This window comes from Dasypus novemcinctus, chromosome 27, assembly GCF_030445035.2.
Source record: "Dasypus novemcinctus isolate mDasNov1 chromosome 27, mDasNov1.1.hap2, whole genome shotgun sequence".
Lineage (NCBI taxonomy): Eukaryota > Metazoa > Chordata > Mammalia > Cingulata > Dasypodidae > Dasypus > Dasypus novemcinctus.
Window position 1 is genome coordinate 51,497,337 of NC_080699.1, and position 21,611 is coordinate 51,518,947.

The following is a 21,611-nucleotide window of genomic DNA, read 5'->3' on the forward strand; positions in this document are numbered from 1 at the left end:
AAAGAAGCTAAGGAACTGATTAAACCCGTCAAGAAAAAATGTTGACAAGACAGCAACAAAAATCTACAAATCAAACCAGTAATCAGGAAAACATGGCTGAATCCAATCAACAAACTAAAAATCAGGAAGGGGGGCAGGACTTCGCACAAGCAATGAAAGATCTCAGAACATTTATCACCGACAAATTTGATGAAGTAATGAAAGAGGTTAACAGCGTGAAGACAACACTTGGAGGGGAAATTGCAGACATGCGCAAAAAAATAACAGATATGATGGAAATGAACACCACAATTCAAGAAATCAAAAATACACTTGCAGCAAATATCAGCAGACTAGAAGAGGCAGAGCAGAGAATTAGTGATGTGGAAGACAGTGCATTGGAAATCAAACAGATAGTAGAAGTGGTCAATAAAAAGGTAGAAAAAATCCAGATAGGACTTAGGGAACTGAATGATAATGCAAAACGCTCAAACATACGTATTATAGGCATTCCAGAAGGAGAAGAGAAGGGAAAGGGGTCAGAAGGAATGTTGCAGGAAATAATGAATGAAAACTTCCCAAATCTACTGAAAGAGACAGATGTACATATCCAAGAAGCACAGCGCACTCCACTGGTCATAAACCCCAACAGGCCCACCCCAAGACATATACTTGTCAAATTATCCAATGCTCAAGACAAAGAAAAAATTCTAAAAGCAGCAAGAGAAAAGAAAACCATCACATACAAGGGAAACTCCATAAGATTAAGTGCTGATTTCTCATCTGAAACGATGGAGGCAAGAAGGCAGTGGTATGATATAGTCAAGGTACTAAAGGAAAAAAATTTCCAACCAAGAATACTCTATCCAGCTAAACTAGCATTCAAACATGATGGAGAGTTCAAAATATTCACATATAAACAGAAACTGAAAGAGTATATCAACAAGAAACCTCCCCTTCCAGAAATTCTTAAGGGAGTTCTGCAGGAAGAAAGGAAAAACCAGGACAGTCAGAGATGGAGGAGAGTGTAAAAGCAACAAGAAAGACAAAAATAGAAGGGGAAAATAAAATAATACAAACAAAATATAACAAACACAAATCCAACCAAAATATGGCTACCATAAATAACTCTCTAAACGTAATAACACTGAATGTCAACGATTTAAACTCACCTATCAAAAGATTCAGACTGGGACACTGGATAAGGAAATACGACCCATCTAAATGCTGCCTACAAGAGACACATCTTAGACCCAGAGACTCATGGAGGTTGAAAGTGAATGGCTGGAAAACAATCATACAAGCAAACAACAACCAAAAAAAGGCAGGAGTAGCTATATTAATATCAGACAAAATAGACTTTAAATGCGAAACAATTGTGAGAGACAAAGAAGGATACTATATTTTAGTGAAAGGGACAATCTGTCAAGAAGATCGAACAATCATAAATATTTATGCTCCTAACAAGGGCGCCTCTAAATATGTGAGGCAAACGCTGGAAAAACTAAGTGAAAGAATAGATGCATCTACAATTATAGTGGGGGATTTTAATACACCACTATCAACTCTGGACAGAACATCTCAAAAGAGAATCACTAAAGAAACAAAACATTTGAACAGTATATTAGAAGAGCTGGATCTAATAGACATATATAGATCATTACACCCAAACACAGCAGGATATACATTTTTCTCAAGCGCACATGGAACATTCTCCAAGATTGACCATATACTAGGCCACAAAGAAAGGCTTAATGAATTCAGAAAGATCGAAATCATACAAAACAATATCTCTGACCACAGTGGAGTGAAGCTGGAAATTTGCAAGGGGCAGAGACCCAGACTTCACACCATGATTTGGAAATTAAACAGCACACTCTTAGAAAAACATTGGGTCAAAGAGGAAATCTCAAAAGAAATCAATGACTACCTTGAAACAAATGATAATGATAACACAACATACCAAAGTTTATGGGATGCAGCAAAAGCAGTACTGAGAGGGAAATTTATAGCCATAAATTCATATATCAAAAAAGAAGAAAGAGCAAAAATTGGAGAACTAACTGCACTTTTGACGGAATTGGAAAAACAACAACGATGTGATCCAACAGGAAGAAGAAGGAAGGAAATAACAAAGATAAGAGCAGAACTAAATGAAATAGAAAATAAGAAAGCACTTGAAAAAATAAACAAGACCAAGAGCTGGTTTTTTGAGAAGATCAACAAAATTGACAAACCTTTAGCGAGACTAACAAAGAAAAAAAGAGAAAAGATGCAAATACACAAAATAAGAAATGAGAAAGGCGATATCACCACTGACCACACAGAAATAAAGACTATCATAAGAGGATACTTTGAAAAACTATATTCCAACAAAAATGACAATTTAGAGGAAATGGACAAATTCCTAGAAACACATAAGCAGCCCATACTGACGAAAGAAGAAATTGATGATCTTAACAAACCAATCACAAGCAAAGAGATAGAATCAGTCATTAAAAATCTCCCAACTAAGAAGAGCCCAGGGCCAGACGGCTTCACAGGTGAATTCTACAAAACATTCCAGAAAGAACTAACACCAATCCTGTTGAAACTATTCCAAAAAATTGAAACAGAAGGAACACTGCCTAATTCCTTCTATGATGCCAACATTACCCTAGTACCAAAGCCAAACAAAGACACCACAAGAAAGGAAAATTACAGACAAATTTCTCTAATGAACCTAGACGCAAAAATACTTAACAAAATACTTGCTAATCGTATTCAACAACACATTAAACGAATTATACACCATGACCAAGTGGGATTTATTCCAGGTATACAAATATGGTTCAACATAAGAAAATCAATCAATGTAATACACCATATAAACAGATTGAGAGAAAAAAAATACATGATTATATCTATAGATGCAGAAAAGGCATTTGACAAAATACAGCACCCCTTCCTGATAAAAACACTCCAAAAGATCGGAATACAAGGAAACTTTTTGAAATGATAAAGAGTATGTATGAAAAACCTAAAGCCAACATTGTTTACAATGGTGAAATCCTGAAATCCTTCCCTCTAAACTCAGGAACAAGACAAGGATGCCCATTGTCTCCGCTCCTATTTAACATTGTCTTGGAAGTACTTGCTCGAGCACTGAGACAAGAACCAGATATAAAAGGCATTCAAATTGGAAGGGAAGAAGTCAAAATTTCATTATTTGCAGATGACATGATCCTTTATATAGAAAACCCTGAGAGATCTACAACAAAGCTCCTAGAACTCATAAATGAGTTTAGCAAAGTCTCAGGTTATAAGATCAATGCGCAAAAATCAGTAGCATTTCTGTACACCAATAATGAGCAAGATCAGGAGGAAATCAAGAAACAAATACCATTCACAATAGTAAATAAAAAAATCAAATACTTAGGAATAAATTTAACTAAAGAGGCAAAAAACTTATACATCGAGAACTATACAAGATTGTTCAAGGAAATCAAAGAAGACCTAAATAAATGGAAGAATATTCCCTGTTCATGGATAGGAAGACTGAATATTATTAAGATGTCTATCCTACCAAAACTGATCTACACATTCAATGCAATCCCAATAAAAATCAACACAGCCTTCTTTAAGGAACTAGAAAAACTAACTATGAAATTTATTTGGAATAGAAAGAGGCCCCGAATAGCCAAAGACATATTGAAAAAGAAAAACGAAATAGGAGGAATCACACTTCCTGACTTCAAAACATACTACAAAGCTACAGTAGTGAAAACAGCATGGTACTGGCATAAGGAGAGACACACAGACCAATGGAATCGAATTGAAAGTTCAGAAATAGAACCTCATGTATATAGCCATATAATATTCGATAAAGCCACCAAACCCTCTCAACTGGGAGAGAATGGCCTATTCAACAAATGGTGCCTGGAGAACTGGATAGCCATATGTAGAAGAATGAAAGAGGATTACCATCTCACACCTTATACAAAGATCAACTCAAGATGGATCAAAGACCTAAATATAAGAGCCAAGACCATAAAGACCTTAGAGAGCAGTGTAGGGAAACATCTACAGGACCTTGTAATAGGAAATGGCTTCATGAATATCACACCAAAAGCACGAGCAGCAAAAGAACAAATAGATAAATGGGACTACCTCAAAATTAAAGCCTTCTGCACCTCAAAGGAGTTTGTCAAGAAAGTAAAACGGGAACCTACACAATGGGAGAAAATATATGGCAACCATATATCTGATAAGAGACTTATAACTTGCATATATAAAGAACTCATATATCTTGAAAACAAAAAGATAAACAACCCATTTAAAAAATGGGAAAAAGATTTAAACAGACACTTCTCCAAAGAAGAAATACAAATGGCTAAAAAGCACATGAAAAAATGCTCCAAATCTCTAGCTATCAGGGAAATGCAAATCAAAACGACAATGAGATACCATCTTACTCCCATAAGATTGGCAGCCATGAAAAAAACAGTAGAATACAAATGCTGGAGAGGATGTGAAGAAAGGGGAACACTCATCCATTGCTGGTGGGAATGCAGAAGGATCCAACCATTCTGGGGGACAGTTTGGCGGCTTCTCTAAAAATTATCCATAGATTTGCCATATGACCCAGCAATACCACTGCTGGGTATATACCCATCAGATCTGAAAACAAGGACACAAACCGATATATGTACACCAATGTTCATAGCAGCATTGTTCACTATCGCCAAAAGTTGGAATCAATCCAAATGTCCATCAACAGATGAGTGGATCAATAAAATGTGGTATATACACACAATGGAATACTACTCAGCTGTAAGAACCAATACACTACAATTGCACGTGATAACATGGATGAACCTTGAGAATCTTATGTTGAGTGAAGCAACCCAGGCATTGAAGGACAAATACTATATGACCTCAATGATATGAAATAAGTTAACTGCCTCAGAGAGCTAGAGTCTGGAAAAGTGGCATACAGGAAATCGGGGGGTGGAGGAAGGATGTGAGTTAATGTCTGCAGGGGTGGAATCTGTGATGAGCTGGCGGTAAGTATGAGCACAAAGAAGGGACAAAATGGGGGCAAGGGGTTACCTTCGGGTGGGGTTTTCTGGGTTTGAGGGGGGCTGGGGATGGGAAGAGGGGTAATATTGTCCAAGAAATAGGTGGGAGGGAGGGGCAACATACGAACATGGGAGAGTGTCAGAAGTTCGTTGAGAACTAAATGTTGAGTAAAACGTATCAAAGTATAAGTAGGAGGGTTACCTGGTTAGGACGCTCAGGGGGTATGGTCTGATGCGGGACAGACTCCGGAGGGAATAGCTGAAGGCTCATTTTGCCAAGGTGGGTTCTACCATTGGGTGGGGTGGACCCATATCCTGGGGAAGACTAATGCCGTCGAATAGAGAGAACTGTATCTCTCGTGAGAAAGGACGGCTCCCAGGGCATTAGATTGGCAGGCGTTGTGGGCCCTAAGGGGAGGGGGGGAAATGGATGTGGAATGGATGGAACAAAGGTAAATAAGGGGGCAAAAGAGGAGTTATGTGAGAGTACATGAGGATGAATATAAAACAGCTAATATTACACCAAAAACATATAGGGGACGACAGACTAATAATGAAAACCATAAGACAAAACATAGGATAACTAAAAAATATAGAAAACTGTACAACCTAAAGTATGGACCACATAGTAAGCACAAATGTCACCTTGTTTGAAAACTATAGTTTTGGAATCTGTACATCAGTTTCAGGAAATATGATATGAATAAGTTAAAAGATTATTGCTGTGGAAGGGAAAAGGTTTTATGGTGGATCTGGGGAAATACTGTATATTGTATATATGAATTTCGGTGATCTAAGACTCTTCTGAAGCTGACATTATGTTGGGATTCACTTTATGGGAAGTTTTGGATCACAGAGTGGTTCAACAATGGCAGCGGAGGAATACTGATATGGGATGTTATTGACAGGATATATATGGTTGACAGGGAGTTATACAGGGCATATGCCCAGGGTATATGGTAATTTCTATATACACTCATAGTGGAAACAATTAAAAACAACAGCTGGGGGGGTACTGGGCTCCTGGCTGGGGGGTCTCTGTTGTGGGCCCTGGGAGAGCAGCGGCAATCCTCCAGGTGCAACTGCAAGAACCAGGAAGGAAGGAGGGCCCAACAGTGGGCTCTTGATACTAATGGCTACACTTTTGAGCCTATACACCTGCAATAAGAACAAGGCCTAGAGTAGCATTGTGCCTGGGGGTTTCCTCCTGACAGCCTTCATGTTACTCAAATGTGGCCACTCTCAAAGCCAAACTCAGCATGTAGATGTGATGCATTCCCCCCAGCGTGGGACACGACACCCGGGGATGAGCCTCCCTGGCACCGAGGGATCACTACCACATACCAGCTGAAGAAGCAACTAGAAAATGACCTTGAATTAAAGATTCAATGCGGAACAGCAGAATATACCTGTCTACATATAATAACATGACTTCGGGAAGCTGTTTGACCTAATGTAAGTGGGAAATGGAAAGGAGAAATGAGATTATAAGGCTGTGAGTCTCTAAAAAAGAGTCTGGAGGTTGTCAGAAGGAATACCCCTATGTACAACTGAACAGTGTCTAAGAGACAGATAAGGTAGTTACAACCCCAGGTATTGGTTCTTTTGAGGGATAAAGAGACCCACGGGTTCTATGGTCATGGCAGAAGGGGTTCACTGCCATGACAGATGGCCCTTCTTTGGAGCTGGTGTTTCTGCGTGATGGAAATGGACTCAGAGGGGATCTCTTTTCACAAGACTTGCATGCTACTTTATTGGAATTGTAGTTGGTGCTGAGTTTAAGATATATGTAGGGGATTTGAATCTCTGGACTGATAATATGACACCCAGGCCCAGAGCCTCAACAGACTTCAGCTCCTACACTTTGATTTATTGGACTTACTCCACTCAGCTAACATGGAGTTGAAGAAGGTCAACCACCACAACATGGAGCCTAGAGTGTCTACAACTGGAAGCGGGAGGAGTGCATCCAGTACCCATGTGGAATCTAAGCCCTCACTTGACATAGGTGTGCAATGGATGCAACCAATCCAATGTCCACAGAGAAAATGTGGAATGGGTGTGGGAACGGTAGCCATGGTGGCTGCTGGGTGTGGGGAACGGGAGGAAGAGATGAGATGTGGAGGCGTTTTCGGGACGTGGAGTTGTCCTGGATAGTGCTTCACAGACAATTATGGGACATTGTAGATTCCCCCAGGGCCCACTGGATGGAACATGAGAGAGTCTGGGCTATGATGTGGACCATTGACTATGGGGTGCAGTGATGCTCAGAAATGAACTTACCAGGTGCAATGGATGTGTCATGATGATGGGAGAGAGTGTTGCTGTGGGGGGAGTGGGGGGCGGGGGCGATGGGGTTGAATGGGACCTCATATTTTTTAATGTAATTAAAAAATAATAATAAATAAATAATTAAAAAAATAAATAAATAAATAAAACACAAGCTCCACTTCCCCAAAATGGGGGAGGGAGAGATGGTTGGGCACCAGTTTCAGCTACTGATGTGTAAATTCAGCAGGCTACAATATAATCCCGAGAACAGCTATGGTTTGAGCTTGTCCAAGTCAGAAAGAGGCCAGGAGCTGCATCTTAACTTCACACCTGGCATGAGGGGAAGTGGGTTGGACTGAGAATCCCAGTGCTGGTGGGGACTGGCTTCTTTCCATCCAGGTCAAATTGCAACTCTAGCATAGGCACCATTGCCACCTCCAACATAGAGGAAGCTGCTGGGACCTGCGTCAGCCTCTCTGGGAAATTACCAACCAAGCTGCAGAGGCCGGTGATTATCCTAGTCTGGTGGCATGAGCCGCCTCAGGAGCTATTCTGTGGCTGGAATTGGAAGCTCCACTTCCCAAAAACAGGGAAGGAGGAGACGGTTGGCTGCTGATTTCAGCTATTGATTGGTAGACTTGACTGGCTAAGAGATAACCCTGGGATGTGAACCAGCCCAAATCAGAAAGAGAGTGTGAACCAGCCCAAGTCAGAAAGAGGCCAGTAGCCACCATTTTGACTCTGCCTGAGCCTGAGGGGAAGCCAGGCTGACTGACACTCTCAGTGTCGGCAGGAACCAGTTTCTTTCAGGCAGATCAGCCTGCAGCCCACCTAGGCTTCAGCCCATCCTCTGGCAGGGAAGAGGCTGAGGAGCCCTGCACCAGCCTATACAGGGAACTTTGGTTGGCATAGACTGAAAATCAGAAGTCTACCAGGGCAGCTGCGGCCATCTTGGACCTGCACTGTATAGATTGCTACCCACATCTGCAGCTCCATCCTGGCCCCAGGCAGGGGAGATAGGGATGTGAAGCTTCATCTTTCTCTCCAGGCAACTACGGTCTAGGTCTGCATGACCTGGATTATTCCACACGCTGTGACTCTGTCCCTATCCCTTGCAAAGGAGAAAGTTGGAAGAAGCTTCATTGGTCCCTAGTGCAATGAGGGCAGCTTGAGCCTCCACAGCTATGGCACCAACCACATGCTTAGCTCCTATTAAACAATCAGCAAGGGAGAAAAGATAGGAAGCCCTAAACTAAAGGAAAAAACCACACCCAGAAAAAATACTCTAGTAAGCCAGATGTGAACACACCAAAAAAAATTACAGTCCACACTGTAAAACAAGAAGCTATGGCCCAGTTAAAGAAACAAGTTATCTCCAGATGACATAAAGGAGTTGAGACAACTAATTATAGATGTTCAAACAAATCTCCTTAATAAATTCTATGAGATAGCTAAAGAGATTAAGGATATTAAGAAGACATTGGATGAGCAGAAAGAATTTGAAAGCATACATAGAAAAATAGCAGATCTTATGGTAATGAAAGATGCAATCAATGAAATTAGAAAACAGTGGAATCCTATAATAGCAGATTTAAGGAGGCAGAAGAAAAGATTGGTGAGCTTGAAGAAATAGCCTCTGAAAGTGAACATACAAAAAACAGATAAAAAAAAAGAATGGAAAAACTTGAACAAGGTCTTAGGGAACTAAATGACAGCAAAAGATGTGCAAACATACATGTCATGGGTGTCCCAGAAGGAGAAGAGAAGGGAAAAGGGGCAGAAGGAATATTTGAAGAAATAATGGTAGAAAATTTCCCAATCCTGTTGAAGGACATAGATATCTATGTCCAAGAAGCACAACGTACTCCCATGCAAAAAAAGTCCAAATAGACCAACTCCAAGACACAGACTCATCAGAATGTCAGAGGCCAATACAAAGAGAGAATTCTGAGAACAGCAAGAGAAAAGCAATGCATAACATATAAGGGATATCCAATAAGATTAAGTGCTGATTTCTCACCAGAAACCAAGGAGGCAAGAAGACAGTGGTCTGAGATATTTAAGGTACTACAAGAGAAAAACTTCCAGCAAAGAATCTTATCTCCAGCAAGACTGTCTTTCAAAAATGGGGGCAAAATTAGAATATTCACAGATAAACAGAAACTAAGAGAATTTCTAAGCAAGAGACCAGATTTTCAGGAAATACTAAAGGGTGTGCTAGAGCCTGAAAAGAAAGGACAACAGAGAGAGAGACCTGGAAGAGAGTCTAGAAATGAAGATTATATCAATAAAAGTAACTAAAAGTGTGAAAAGAGTGGTGAAAATAAAATATGACAGATAAAACACAAATAGTAAACTTAATCATCGATGTAAAGCATTTGTATTCAGAAAACTGCAACTCAATGTTAAAACAAATTAAAAAAACCCTAAATAACTGGAAGAACATTCCATGCTCATGCTCATTAAGATGTAAATTCTATTCAAATTGATATACAGATTTATTGCAATCCTGATAAAAATAACACCAGCATTAAAGAAAAAATTGAAGAAATGATCATTAAATTTATTGGAAGGGTAAGAAGTCCTGAATAGCCAGAAACATCATAAAAAGGAAAAGTGAACCCTCATCTCCAGACCTTAAATCATAATACCTACCTATAGTGATAAAAACAACATGGTATTGGCCTAAAGACAGACACAATAGACCAATGGAAAAAAATTATGGTTCAGAAACAGAACCTCACAGGTCTGATCAAGTGATTTTTTCACTAGCCTGTCAAACTCACACAGCTCTGGCAGAATATTCCATTCACAAATAATGCTGTAAGACTTGGACATCCCTAGTTGAAAGAAGAAAAGAGGACCCCTATCTCACACCTTATCCAAAAACTAACTCAAAATGGATAAAAAAAACTAAAAATAAAAGCAAGAACCATAAAATTTCTAGAAGAAATTATTGGAAAATATCTTCAAGACCTGGTGGTAAGTGGTGGATCTTAAAAGAGATAAAAGAAGGACTGAGTGGACTAGTGATATTTAATGTATGTAGAAGTTTTAATTAGCTTTACTGTAAAATTGTGGAAATGTATAGAGTAGATGGTAACATAGAGTAAGAGCTAGTTTATAAATGGGGATGTGACTGAAAATGGTAGTCTAGTTATGTAAATGCCAATTGACAGAATGCTTGAGAATAATCTAGGAACTGAATAGCACAGTAAACTAAGAGGTGGGTGAGAATTGTGATTGATGGTACAGATGAAAAATTGTCCTTTGTTAGCTAGAACAAATGTATATCACTACTGCAGGGTGTTGGGAATGTGGAGAAGCATGGGAAAAATATAGCTGGAGTGACCTATGGACTGTGGTTAGCAGTAATAATATAATAGTCTTGCCTCTATGCAAAAGATGTACTGTGTTGATACTGAGGCAGTATGGAAAATGTGAACCAAATGTACACTATGGACATGGCAATAATCATATGATATTTTTTTATCTGTAGCAAATGACACACCACATTGTGGTGTGTTGATGCAGGGGTGTTGTTTGGGAATTCTGCAGATGTGCATGATTGTTTTGTAAGTTTACAACTTCTGTCATAAAAAATATATATATTTAAAAAATGATAATAGGGTGGGTTGGTAGAAAAACACACCAAATGTAAGATAAGAGCTATGATTAGTAAGATTTTGAAAGTGTTCTTTCATAGTTTGTAATAAACTTCTCATGACAATGCAAGCTGTTGGTGGAGGGTTGAAGTATGGGACCCCTGTATGATGTTAGGCATGCTTGCTTTGTAAGTTCACAACTTTACTATACAGTTAGTTGTTTATGTATGTTCATATATAAATGATATAAAGATAATAGTAATCAGATTGGTTAGGAAAAAAATACTTTGTTTAGTAGTAATATTTTGACAATGCCCTTTAATCATTAGTTATAAAGGTTTAAAAACAATGCAAGTGGTTGATGGTAGGGTGAGATGTTATATATGTTTATTTGATGTTATATATGTTTGTTTTGTAAGTTCACAACTATTATACATTTATTATGTATGTATATATATGAGTGATATATTTCAATAAATTAAAAATAAAAAACAAAAATACACATTAAAAGCATGCAACAGTTGACTCAAAATGATGGAAGAAAGAATACACATCAACTGAAATTGAAGGAAAATAGAGAATGGAATGGGAAAAAATTGAGCAAGGGCTCAGGGAGTAAAATCATAACATAAGTGAAAAAAAATTTTTTTCAAGGAAGTTCCAGAAGGAGAAGAAAAGGGACAAGAGCAGTTGGAGTATTTGAGGAAATAATGGCTGAAAAATTTGCAACTCTCATTAAAGAAATGTTCAAGAAGCACAGTGTATCCCAACAGATAGACCTACTCCAAGACATGCACTACTTAAACTTCAAAGATAAAGAGAAAAATCTAAGAGTAACAAGGGAGAAGCAAAACATCATGCATAATTGATGTCCATAACTGATGCTTAGGGCATATTTCTCATCAGGAGTCATGGAGAAGAGAAGGTAGTGGAATGATATTATTAGGATATTCAAAGAGAAACATTGACAATCAGGAATTCATTTTCTGGCAATTGTACTTTAAATATGAAGGTGATTTTTAAATATTCACAAAAAAACAGAAACTAAGAAAGTTTATAAAAAAGAATCTGCCTTTGCAGGAATTATTGAAGTGAGTCTTAGAGAATGAAAGAAAAGACAGGGAAAGAGTATTGCAGAAGAGTGTAGAAGGCTGAAAAGGATAACCACAAGTGGAGAAACTTGGACTCAGAGAAGATATGACATAATAAAATTAAAGAATAAAATCATGGAAGTAAATAATGGATATACTGTAATGTCATTCAATATGAATGGATTAAACTCCCTAATCAAAATATAAAGCATCCTCAACATGATAAAGCTTATATATGAAATGCCCACAGCTAACATAATACTCAATGTGAAAGGCTAAAGAATTTACCTCAAAAGATGTGAAATAAGACACAGAAGCCCACTGTCATTTCTCTTATATTACACTGTATTAGAATTACTTGTTTGAGTACTTACACAAGAAAAAGAAATAAACGCTATCCAAATTGGTAAAGAAGGAGTAAAATTTTCACCATTTGCAGATAACATGGTCCTCTACATAAAAAGCCCTGAAAAATCAACAATAAATCTTCTAGAGATGATAAATGGGTTCAGAAAATTGGCAGGATATAAGATCAACAGACAAAAATGTGAAGCTTTTCTGTACACTCAAAATAAGCAATCTGAGGAGTAAATCAAGAAAAAATTTAAATTTACAATAATAATAGAAGATCAAATTATCGGGGATTAATTTTACTAATGACATAAAGGAGTTGTACAAAGAGAACCTCATAACATTTTTAAAGGAAATCAAAGATCTAAATAAATGGAAGAAAGCTTCATGTTCATGCATTGGAAGATGAAACACCATTAAGATATCTGTCCCACACAAATTGTTTTTACAGATATAATGCAATCCCATGAAAATTGCAACAGAACTTTTCATGGAATTCTTAAAGCTAAGTTGGAAATTTATTTGGATGGGCAAGGTAATCTGAAGGGCCAAATATATATTGAAATAAAAAGCCAAACAAAATTGGCGGAATCACACTCCCTGAATTCTAACCATTCTACAAAGCTACAGTGGTCAAATCTGCAAGGATAGATCTCTGACAAATGAAACCAAATTGAAAGTCCTGATATAGATCCTCACTTAGAAAATGAACTGATACTTGACCAGCCTACCAAGCTCTCTGAACTGGAACAGAATGGCCTCATCAACAAATGGTGTGGGGAAAACTGGATATGCATATCAAAAACAAAAAGTGACACACTGTCTTATGTAGTAAGCAAAAGCTAACTCAAGATGGATTAAAGACCTAAATGTAAAAACAAGATCACAAGACTACTAGAGGGTAATATAGGAAACAGCAATGAGATCTAATAGTTGGAAATGATTTCATAAACTTCCATAAACTTTACACCCAAATGAGTAACAAAAGAAAAAATAAATAAATGGAACCTCCAAAAAATTAAAATTTTTGTGCTTCAAAGGAGTTTGTTGAGGAAGTGAAAAAGTAGCCTTCCCAACTGGAGAAAATATATGGGATCCATTTATCCATTAAGGTCCCAATATAAAGGATATATTTTTAAAATCCTACATCCAAAAAATAAAAAGACAAACCATTTAAAGAATGGACAAGAGATTTAAATAGACACAATTCCAAAGAGGAAATACACATGGATACGTTGGACTCAGTGGTGGTTTCCCTAACTATATCTCTTCTGTTCCTTCTGTTTGAACTGATAATACTAGAGTTGATAGATGTTTGACCAAGGGACTTAAATCGTTGGGTTGTCCACATATAAGTTGAACCCAGAATCTCAACAGGTTTGCAAGACCTACTCTCCAGTATATTGAATTCACTCAGGACAAATAACAAAGAGATGATGATTCAAATAACGATCTCAAGAAACAGAGAGAGTCTGCAACTGCAAGCAAGACACTCCCATCCATCTGCCCCTCGGATCTAAGGCCCCTCTCAATTAGAGTTGGAGTGGGCATCATCATACCAGAATCATCAGGATTGTGGGATGAACAATGGACTAAAATAGACTTCTTGTTATCCTTCAATAAACTTATTGTGATCCTAGCAATGGAAGAACTCTTATCACTGATATGGTGGCAGTGGCCATTGGAGGTTCTAAGGGGAAGGAGAAGGAAAAAGAAGTGTAATTTTGGGACATTTTTAGGGCTAAGGAATTGTCCTGAATGACATTGCAATAACAGATACAGGCCACTGTGTATCTTGTAACTACTTACAAAAATGTGCAGGAGAGAGTGTAAACTACAATATAATCTATAGTCCTCACTTAGTGGCAATGCTGCAAGATCTGTTCTTCAATTGTGGCAAACATACCATACTAATGAAAGATGTTGATATGAGAAAATGTGGGAGGGCTAGAGAGCAGGGCACATGGGAATCTCCTGTATTTTATGGGCATTATTTTTGTAATCTCTTTCTTTTAAAAAAATAAAATATATTAAAAACATCCACAGGAAAAATGCTTACATTACTAGATATTCAAGAAATGGAAATCCAAAATACAATGTAGTTTCATTTTACATCTATTAGACTGGCAGCTATTAAAAACTGAGAACTACAGTGTTGGAGAGGTTGAGGAGGAACAGTAATACACACACACTGTTAGTGTGAATGTAGAATGGTGCCACAATTGTGGATGAGAATTGGCAGTTCCTCCCAGAAACTAACTATAGAATACCCACTTCTGGGTATATACATGAATTATTGAATGCAGAAACATGAACAGATATGCACATGCTCATTGTGCATATTGCAACAATATTCACTATTGCCAAAATCTGGAAGCAGCATAAATGTCCAACAACAGATGAATGGATAAGCAAAATAAGGTATATGCATTCAATGGAATATTACTCAGTTGCAAGACGGAGTGAAACAACATGGATGAATCTTGTGACAACATGGATGAATCTTGAAGGCCTATGTTGAGTGAAATAAGCCAGTCACTGAAGGACATATATTGCGTGATGTCATTGATATGACCTAAGCATACTGAGCAGACGTACAGAGGTAGAGTCTGGAAGATAGGTGATCAGGAGAAAGAAAGTTGGTGGAGTGTGTTCAGATGATTCTCAGTATGGGGGAAAACCATGGTAAGATGTAAGGGGGTGTTTTGTCAGTGGAAGTGAGTGATTGTGGTGCAGGAATGTGAGTGGGGTTGATATTGCAGGGATGTGAAGGTGAGCAGGGTACGGGAGTATTGGGATGAATTATCCATGAAACTGATGGGACGGTTGAAAGAAGGAACACATGAACTCTGTTGATTTATGGATACGTGGATGGAACTACAATGGTAGGAATATTTTATATTTTGAAAAAATATGGCTTAGAATGGCCTCTATTGCAGGGCATCAGCTGAGGGTGTGTGTGTGTGAAAGGGTGCACCTGGGGCAAGATTCTATAATTTATGGATTGTTATCTCAGTGGGTGAAGAACCATGCCATAAACTAGAATTATTAAACTCCCATCCTAGGTAGTACTGTTACAGATTCAAATAGAGGAGTAAGAACCTCTTGAGAAGTTAAGTAGCCCCTAATAATAGAAAACAGATCTGCATGTCAAGCCCTCAATATGAATTCATTAACTATGAACCTAATTCTTCAAAAATTGAAAAAATGATGGTTACTATAGGTTCTGAGGAGAGTGGGGAGAAGAATGGGTGGAATATAGACCATTTTGGGTGGCAATGGAATTGATCTATATGATCTTGCCAAGATAGATACAGGCCATTAGAACCTATAAAAAGAAAAAAGGAAAATGAAACCATAATGTAAGCCAATGATCATCTTTAGTAACAATATTTCAATATCTGTTCATCAAATGTAATAATTGAAATTTATTCATGCAAGATATTATTGGTATGGGAGGTTGTGGGGTGGCAGGGTGGTATATAGAAATCCCCTATATTTTCTATGTGACTTTCTATAACCAAAACTTTTTGGAAGTTAAGTGAAACAAATAAGACCTTGGGAGAACATGCAGAAGAAATTGTCAATGTATGAAAAGAAAATAGACCAACAGCGATGAAAGGTACAAGCAAAAAAATTATGTATGTATGTATGTATTTATGTTTTTGGTTTGCTTTGTTTGGGGGGAGATTATGTATTGCAGAAGGGTTGCAACTCTGGCAGTGGAGGATCATTGGTGCGGGACATCAGTATTGTGGGGATGTATGGGGATAAGTGCACAAGGTGTGTACCCTATGAATGTGAATGTGTTCATGAAGGCATATGGTGTTGTCTCAGTGGGTGAATACCTGCAGAATAACTGATGGAATATTAAATTTGTATCCTTAGGAGTTCTAATACATTCTCTCATAGAGTGGAAAGAATCTCTTGAGTACATGAGCAGTATCAAGTGAAGGACGAAAGACCAATACCCCAGGCCCTTGATTTTGATGATTGTATTTAAGAAGTTTGTTCTTGGCAGTTTAAACTAAACCTAGGAATATATATTGCCTAAAAATTACCTCTTGAAGACCTCTTTGTTGCTCAAATTTGGCATCTTTCTGTCAAACTCAGCAAATAAATTTACTACTTTCCCCTGGATGTGTGATATGACTCCCAAGAATGAGACTCCCTGGCATTGAGGGACTATTACCAAGCACCAATAATGATGTATTTGGAAAAAGATCTTGACCAAATGGGGAAATATTAAATAAAAATGAATTTCAAAATAAAGAGACTACAAAGTGAGTCAGGACTTCATTCAATATGTTACCTTTATGCATGTCTCAGGAGGACCTCACTGACTGCTACAGTGAACAGTGCATCGAACAGGTGCACCCGAGGACGCTAGAGGCTTCCAGGTACTTTCGGTAGGGCAGACAACCCTAAGAAATTGGCATGCTTTCAGTGGGCCTTACCATGCAATATATGATATCTTATCTCCCCAATGTATCAAATTAAAAATCATTTTCAATTTTCCTACACATTGTTCTTCTGTCCCATTTATTTGAACCTATAATTAGCATTATACCTATTAAATATATGTCCCAAAGATTAAATCTTCTGAATTTTCATTTTCCAGTTAAAACTTGAAGCTCAGCATTGTTGCAATCAACACCCATTCATCAGACTCACCTAAGAAAACTAAAAAATGGATGATGATGGGCAACAACCATCACAAGAACCGAGAGAATCTATTACTACATGTGCAAGGCAGACAGTTTCATTATCTGACCCATGAGGCCTAAGCCACCTGTTAATTGGAAACAGAGTGGGCCTCATTATCCTCAAATCCTCAAGAATGAGGAATGAACAAACACAAGGAAGTAATGCATCTAGGTCTAAAGTAGACTTATTATTATTCTAGTAATGAAAGAACTTGTAACATTGATATAAGACAGTGAAGAGGTAATGAAGGCATGGAGAGGGAATAATAGGTGTATTATGGGGCATTTGGGGGAAATTGAGGTAGTTCTGCATGTTAATACAATGACAGATAGTCGATGATACATTTTTTCAAAGCCTTTAAAATTGTGTGGTGCAAGAGTAAACTATAAACTAAGACCATGCTTAGAAGCAATGTTTCAATATGTGTTCATTAATTGTAACAAATGTTACATATTAATAAAAGATATTGTCAATGGACAACAATGTGGGAGAGGGAGAGAGAGAGAGAGAAGAGTATGTGGGACTTCCCTGTGTTTTTTATGGAACATTTATGTAATCTAAAGCTCCTTTAAAAATAGAGAAAAATAGGTAAAGACTGATCCTTGTGAGTGTAGCTCAGGGTTTGAGCTCCTGCTTGCATGTATGAAGTCCCAGGTTCAATCCCTCGTATATCCTAAATATATAAACTTACACAATAGATTTAAAAAAAGCAAAACAAAAAAGCATGAGCTATCCAAATGCTGTCTATAAGAGACTCAATTCCAGGGATACAAACCAATTGACACTGTAAGGTTGGAAAAAGATCCCCCACAGAAATGATAAACAAAAAATAGTGTTGCAATAAGAATATCAGATAGAACAGACATTAAATGAAAAAACTTATGAGTTGCAGAACCCCAGGATACATTAATAAAATTGACAATCAACCAGGAAGAAATAGTCATAAGTATCTATGCCCCTAACTATGGTGCCCCAAAATACATGAGGACAACTCTGGCAAATCTAAAGGGAGAAATAGAAATCTCTGCAATGAGAGTTGGAGACTTCAACATGTCACTCATATCATTAGATAGAACAACTTGATAGAAAATCATTTGGGTTAAAAAGCAGGTCTCAGTAAATATAATAAGATTGAAGTTGTACAAAGTGTCTTCTAAGAGTATAAAGAATAAGGGTGAATATCAATAATAGGAAAGTGGAAAGTTCATACATTTGTGAAGCCTAAGCAATACAATGCCTGAAAACTCACAGGTCATAGAAGAAATTGTAAGTGAAATTAGTAATATATTGAAAAGAATGAAAATGAGAAAACAGCTTATCAATAATTATGGGATATAGTGATGGCAGTGTTGAGAAGGAAATTTAAAGCCCTAAATAATTATATTAAAAAAGAATAAAGGACTAAAATCAAAGATTTAAATGGATAGCTGGAGTAAATAGGAAATAAATGGCAAATGATTCACAAAGCAAGCAGAAGGAAAGAAATTATAAAAAATAGAATAAATGAAATTGAGAACCAAAAAATATAATAAAACCAGAAGCTATTTCTTTCAGAAGATCAAGAAAATTGAAATACTCTGAAAAAGACTAAAGTGAAAAAAAGAGAAAATGCAAATAAATAAAAGCTTAAGTGAAAGGAAGAACTTATGATAGAACCTACAGAAATAAAAATCATCAAAAAGGATATTGTGGGAACTGTAAGCCAACATATTAGACCACCTAGTTGAAATGGACAGGGTCCTAGAAATTCATAACCTACATTTATTCTGTTTAAACTCTTCCAAAAAAGGTAGTAGGAGGAAAATTTACCCAATATATGTTATGAAGCCAACACTACCTTAATACCAAGTCCAAATAAAGATACTACAATAAATGAAAACTGCAGACCAATCCTTCTAAAGAACATAGATAAAAAAAAATCTCAAAATTAAACAAACGAACTTACAAACAGAATCCGACAGAATTTTGAAATAATTATACACCATGAACAAGTGGAAATTTTTCTTGGCCAGGAAGGAAATTTCAAGATAAGAAAATAAATTAACATTATACACTGTATTAAAAAATTGAAGGGAATAAACCACATTATCTTCTTGATCGATGAAGAAAGAGCATTCAACAAAATCCTGTGTCCTATCTTAAGAAAAACTCTTTGAAAGATAGGATTAAAGGGAAAATTCCTCAATATGATGAAGAGCATATATGAAAAAAACACAAGCAATATCAGTACTGAGTGGGGAAATGTTAAACGATTTCCCTCTATCATCAGTAACAAGAATAGTTGCCCACTGTCACAACTTACTGAAAATTGTGCTAGAAGTTGGGGCTAAAGAAATGAAAATCAAAAGAAAATAGAAGGCATACAAATAAGAAAAGAGGAAGTAAAAGTCTCACTATACATGGATGATATGATCATATATTCAGAAAATTTTAAATGTCAATGAAAAAGTTACCTGAACTTGTAAGTGTACACAGCAAAGTGGCAGGATATAAAATTCACATGCAAAAATTAGTAATGGTTCTGTAAACTAATATTGAACAATCTGAGGAGGAAATCAGAAAATATTCAATTTCCAATAGCAGCAAATAGACACAAGTACCTAGCAATCAATTTAACCAAAGAGCAACAGGACCTGTATTCAAAAATTACAAAACAATGTCAAAAGTAATCAAAGAAGACCTAAACAAAAGGAAAGGTATACTGTGTTTATTGATTGAAAGACTAAATATCAGAAGGATGCCAATTCTACCAAAAATGATTTATAGATTCATTACAATACCAAACAAAGTGCCAAATGCTTACTTTACAGTAATAGAAAATGAAATTAATTTATTTGGAAGGGAAAGTGCAGCTGATCAACCAAAAACATTCTAAAAAAGAAGAGCGCTGTTGAAGTTCTTTCACTGCCTGACCTTGAAATATACTTCACAGCCACAGAGATCAAAACAAAAGAGTCTTGCCATAAAGATAGATGCACTGATCAATGGAATAGAATTGACAGTCCAGAAAAATTCTCTCATCTTTAGGGCCAACTGGTTTTTGACAAACCTTCCAATGGTATTGGGAGAGCTTTGTATCTTTAAGGAAAGAATAAAAGAGGAACCATATCTCACTCCTCATACAAGAATAAACTCAAAATCAATAAAAAGATTTCAATATAAACATGAGTACCATAAAAGTATGAGAACAGAAAATATAGGCAAATTTCTTCAAGATTTGTGGTATGTTGAGTTTTCTTGGATCTTAAACCCAAAGCATGAAAACAAAACAAATTAAATTAAAAATGGTACCTCCTCAAAATTGAAAACATTTCCTTCTTAAATGACTTTTCTAAAAGGGTATAAAGGCACCTGACTAAATGGGAAAAAAATATTTCAAAATCACATATCCAGTAAACGTTTACTACTCATGTTACAAAAAATATGCTACAACTCAACAATAAAAAGACAACCTGATTTTTAAAAAAAAGGAGAAAAGATTTGAAAAGACAGTTGTCCAAAGAAGAAAAACAAGTGGAAAATTTAAAAAACACTCATAACATCCGGGGGTAAGACTCTTTGTCACTGAGGAACTATTACTAATCACCAACTAGTGATGTATTTGGAAAGAGACCTGAACAACAGAGGGAAATATTAAATATCAATGACTTTTTATGGCAAAGATATTTTGAAGTAAGCCTGGAGGTCATTCCACACGTTATGCTTACACACATCTCAACAAGTTCTCATTGACTGTCACAGTAAAAAGTGCCTCAAACAATAGGACTCCTGAGGTCTCAAGAGATATCTACATACTATAAACTGGGCAGACAAACTCATGAATTCAGCACCCTCTCAGTGAGCCCTACTTTGGAATTTATTTTCTACATATTAACAGAGTTAGACGCATTTAAAGTTTCCCTACAGGTGGCTTTTCTGCTCCTTTTAGTTGAATGTGTAACTAGCACTGTTTATGTTAAATGTATGTCCAGGAGACATAAATCTTTGGTCTGTTCATTTGCTACTTGAGCCCTGACTTGCAGCAATGTTGCAACACTTACTTTCCTGTTCATTGGGCTCACCCAGAAAAATACCAAGGACATGATGCTGAACAATGCCCATCCCAAGGAACAGAGATTGTCTACAACTCCAGTCAACATAGTTGCATCCATCTGCCCCATGGGAACTAAACCCCCTCTCCATTACAAAAAGTGTGGGCATCACCATTCAAAAATACTCAAGATTAGGCAATGAACAATGAAAAAAAATAGTCTTATTATTATTCTAGATGTTTTATTATTCTAGCAATTGAAGAACTTTTATCATTGGTGTGAAGGCAGTGGCCACCTGATGTTTTGAAGATAGAGAGAGTGAAGAATAGTTGCCCATGGGGGCATTTTCACAACATTGCAATTGTCCTGTATGTCATTGAAATGATGAATACTAGCCATTACATATTTTGTCAAAACCTATAAAATTGTGCAGTGTAGAGTTTAACCTACAATGTAAACTTCAATTCATGGTTAGTAGCAATGCTTCAAAATGTGCTAATCTATTTTAACAAATGT

General features: G+C 36.9%; 1 protein-coding gene across 1 annotated transcript in view; it reads left to right on the forward strand.

Annotated features, from left to right (window-relative positions):
* LOC139437740 (extracellular calcium-sensing receptor-like) overlaps positions 1-21,611 on the forward strand; it is a 43,426-nt gene that overhangs the window by 956 nt on the left and 20,859 nt on the right. The window contains 2 exon segments of the mRNA XM_071212291.1: positions 11,570-11,748; positions 16,687-16,757. Of these exon segments, the coding sequence (XP_071068392.1) occupies positions 11,570-11,748; positions 16,687-16,757 (250 nt within the window).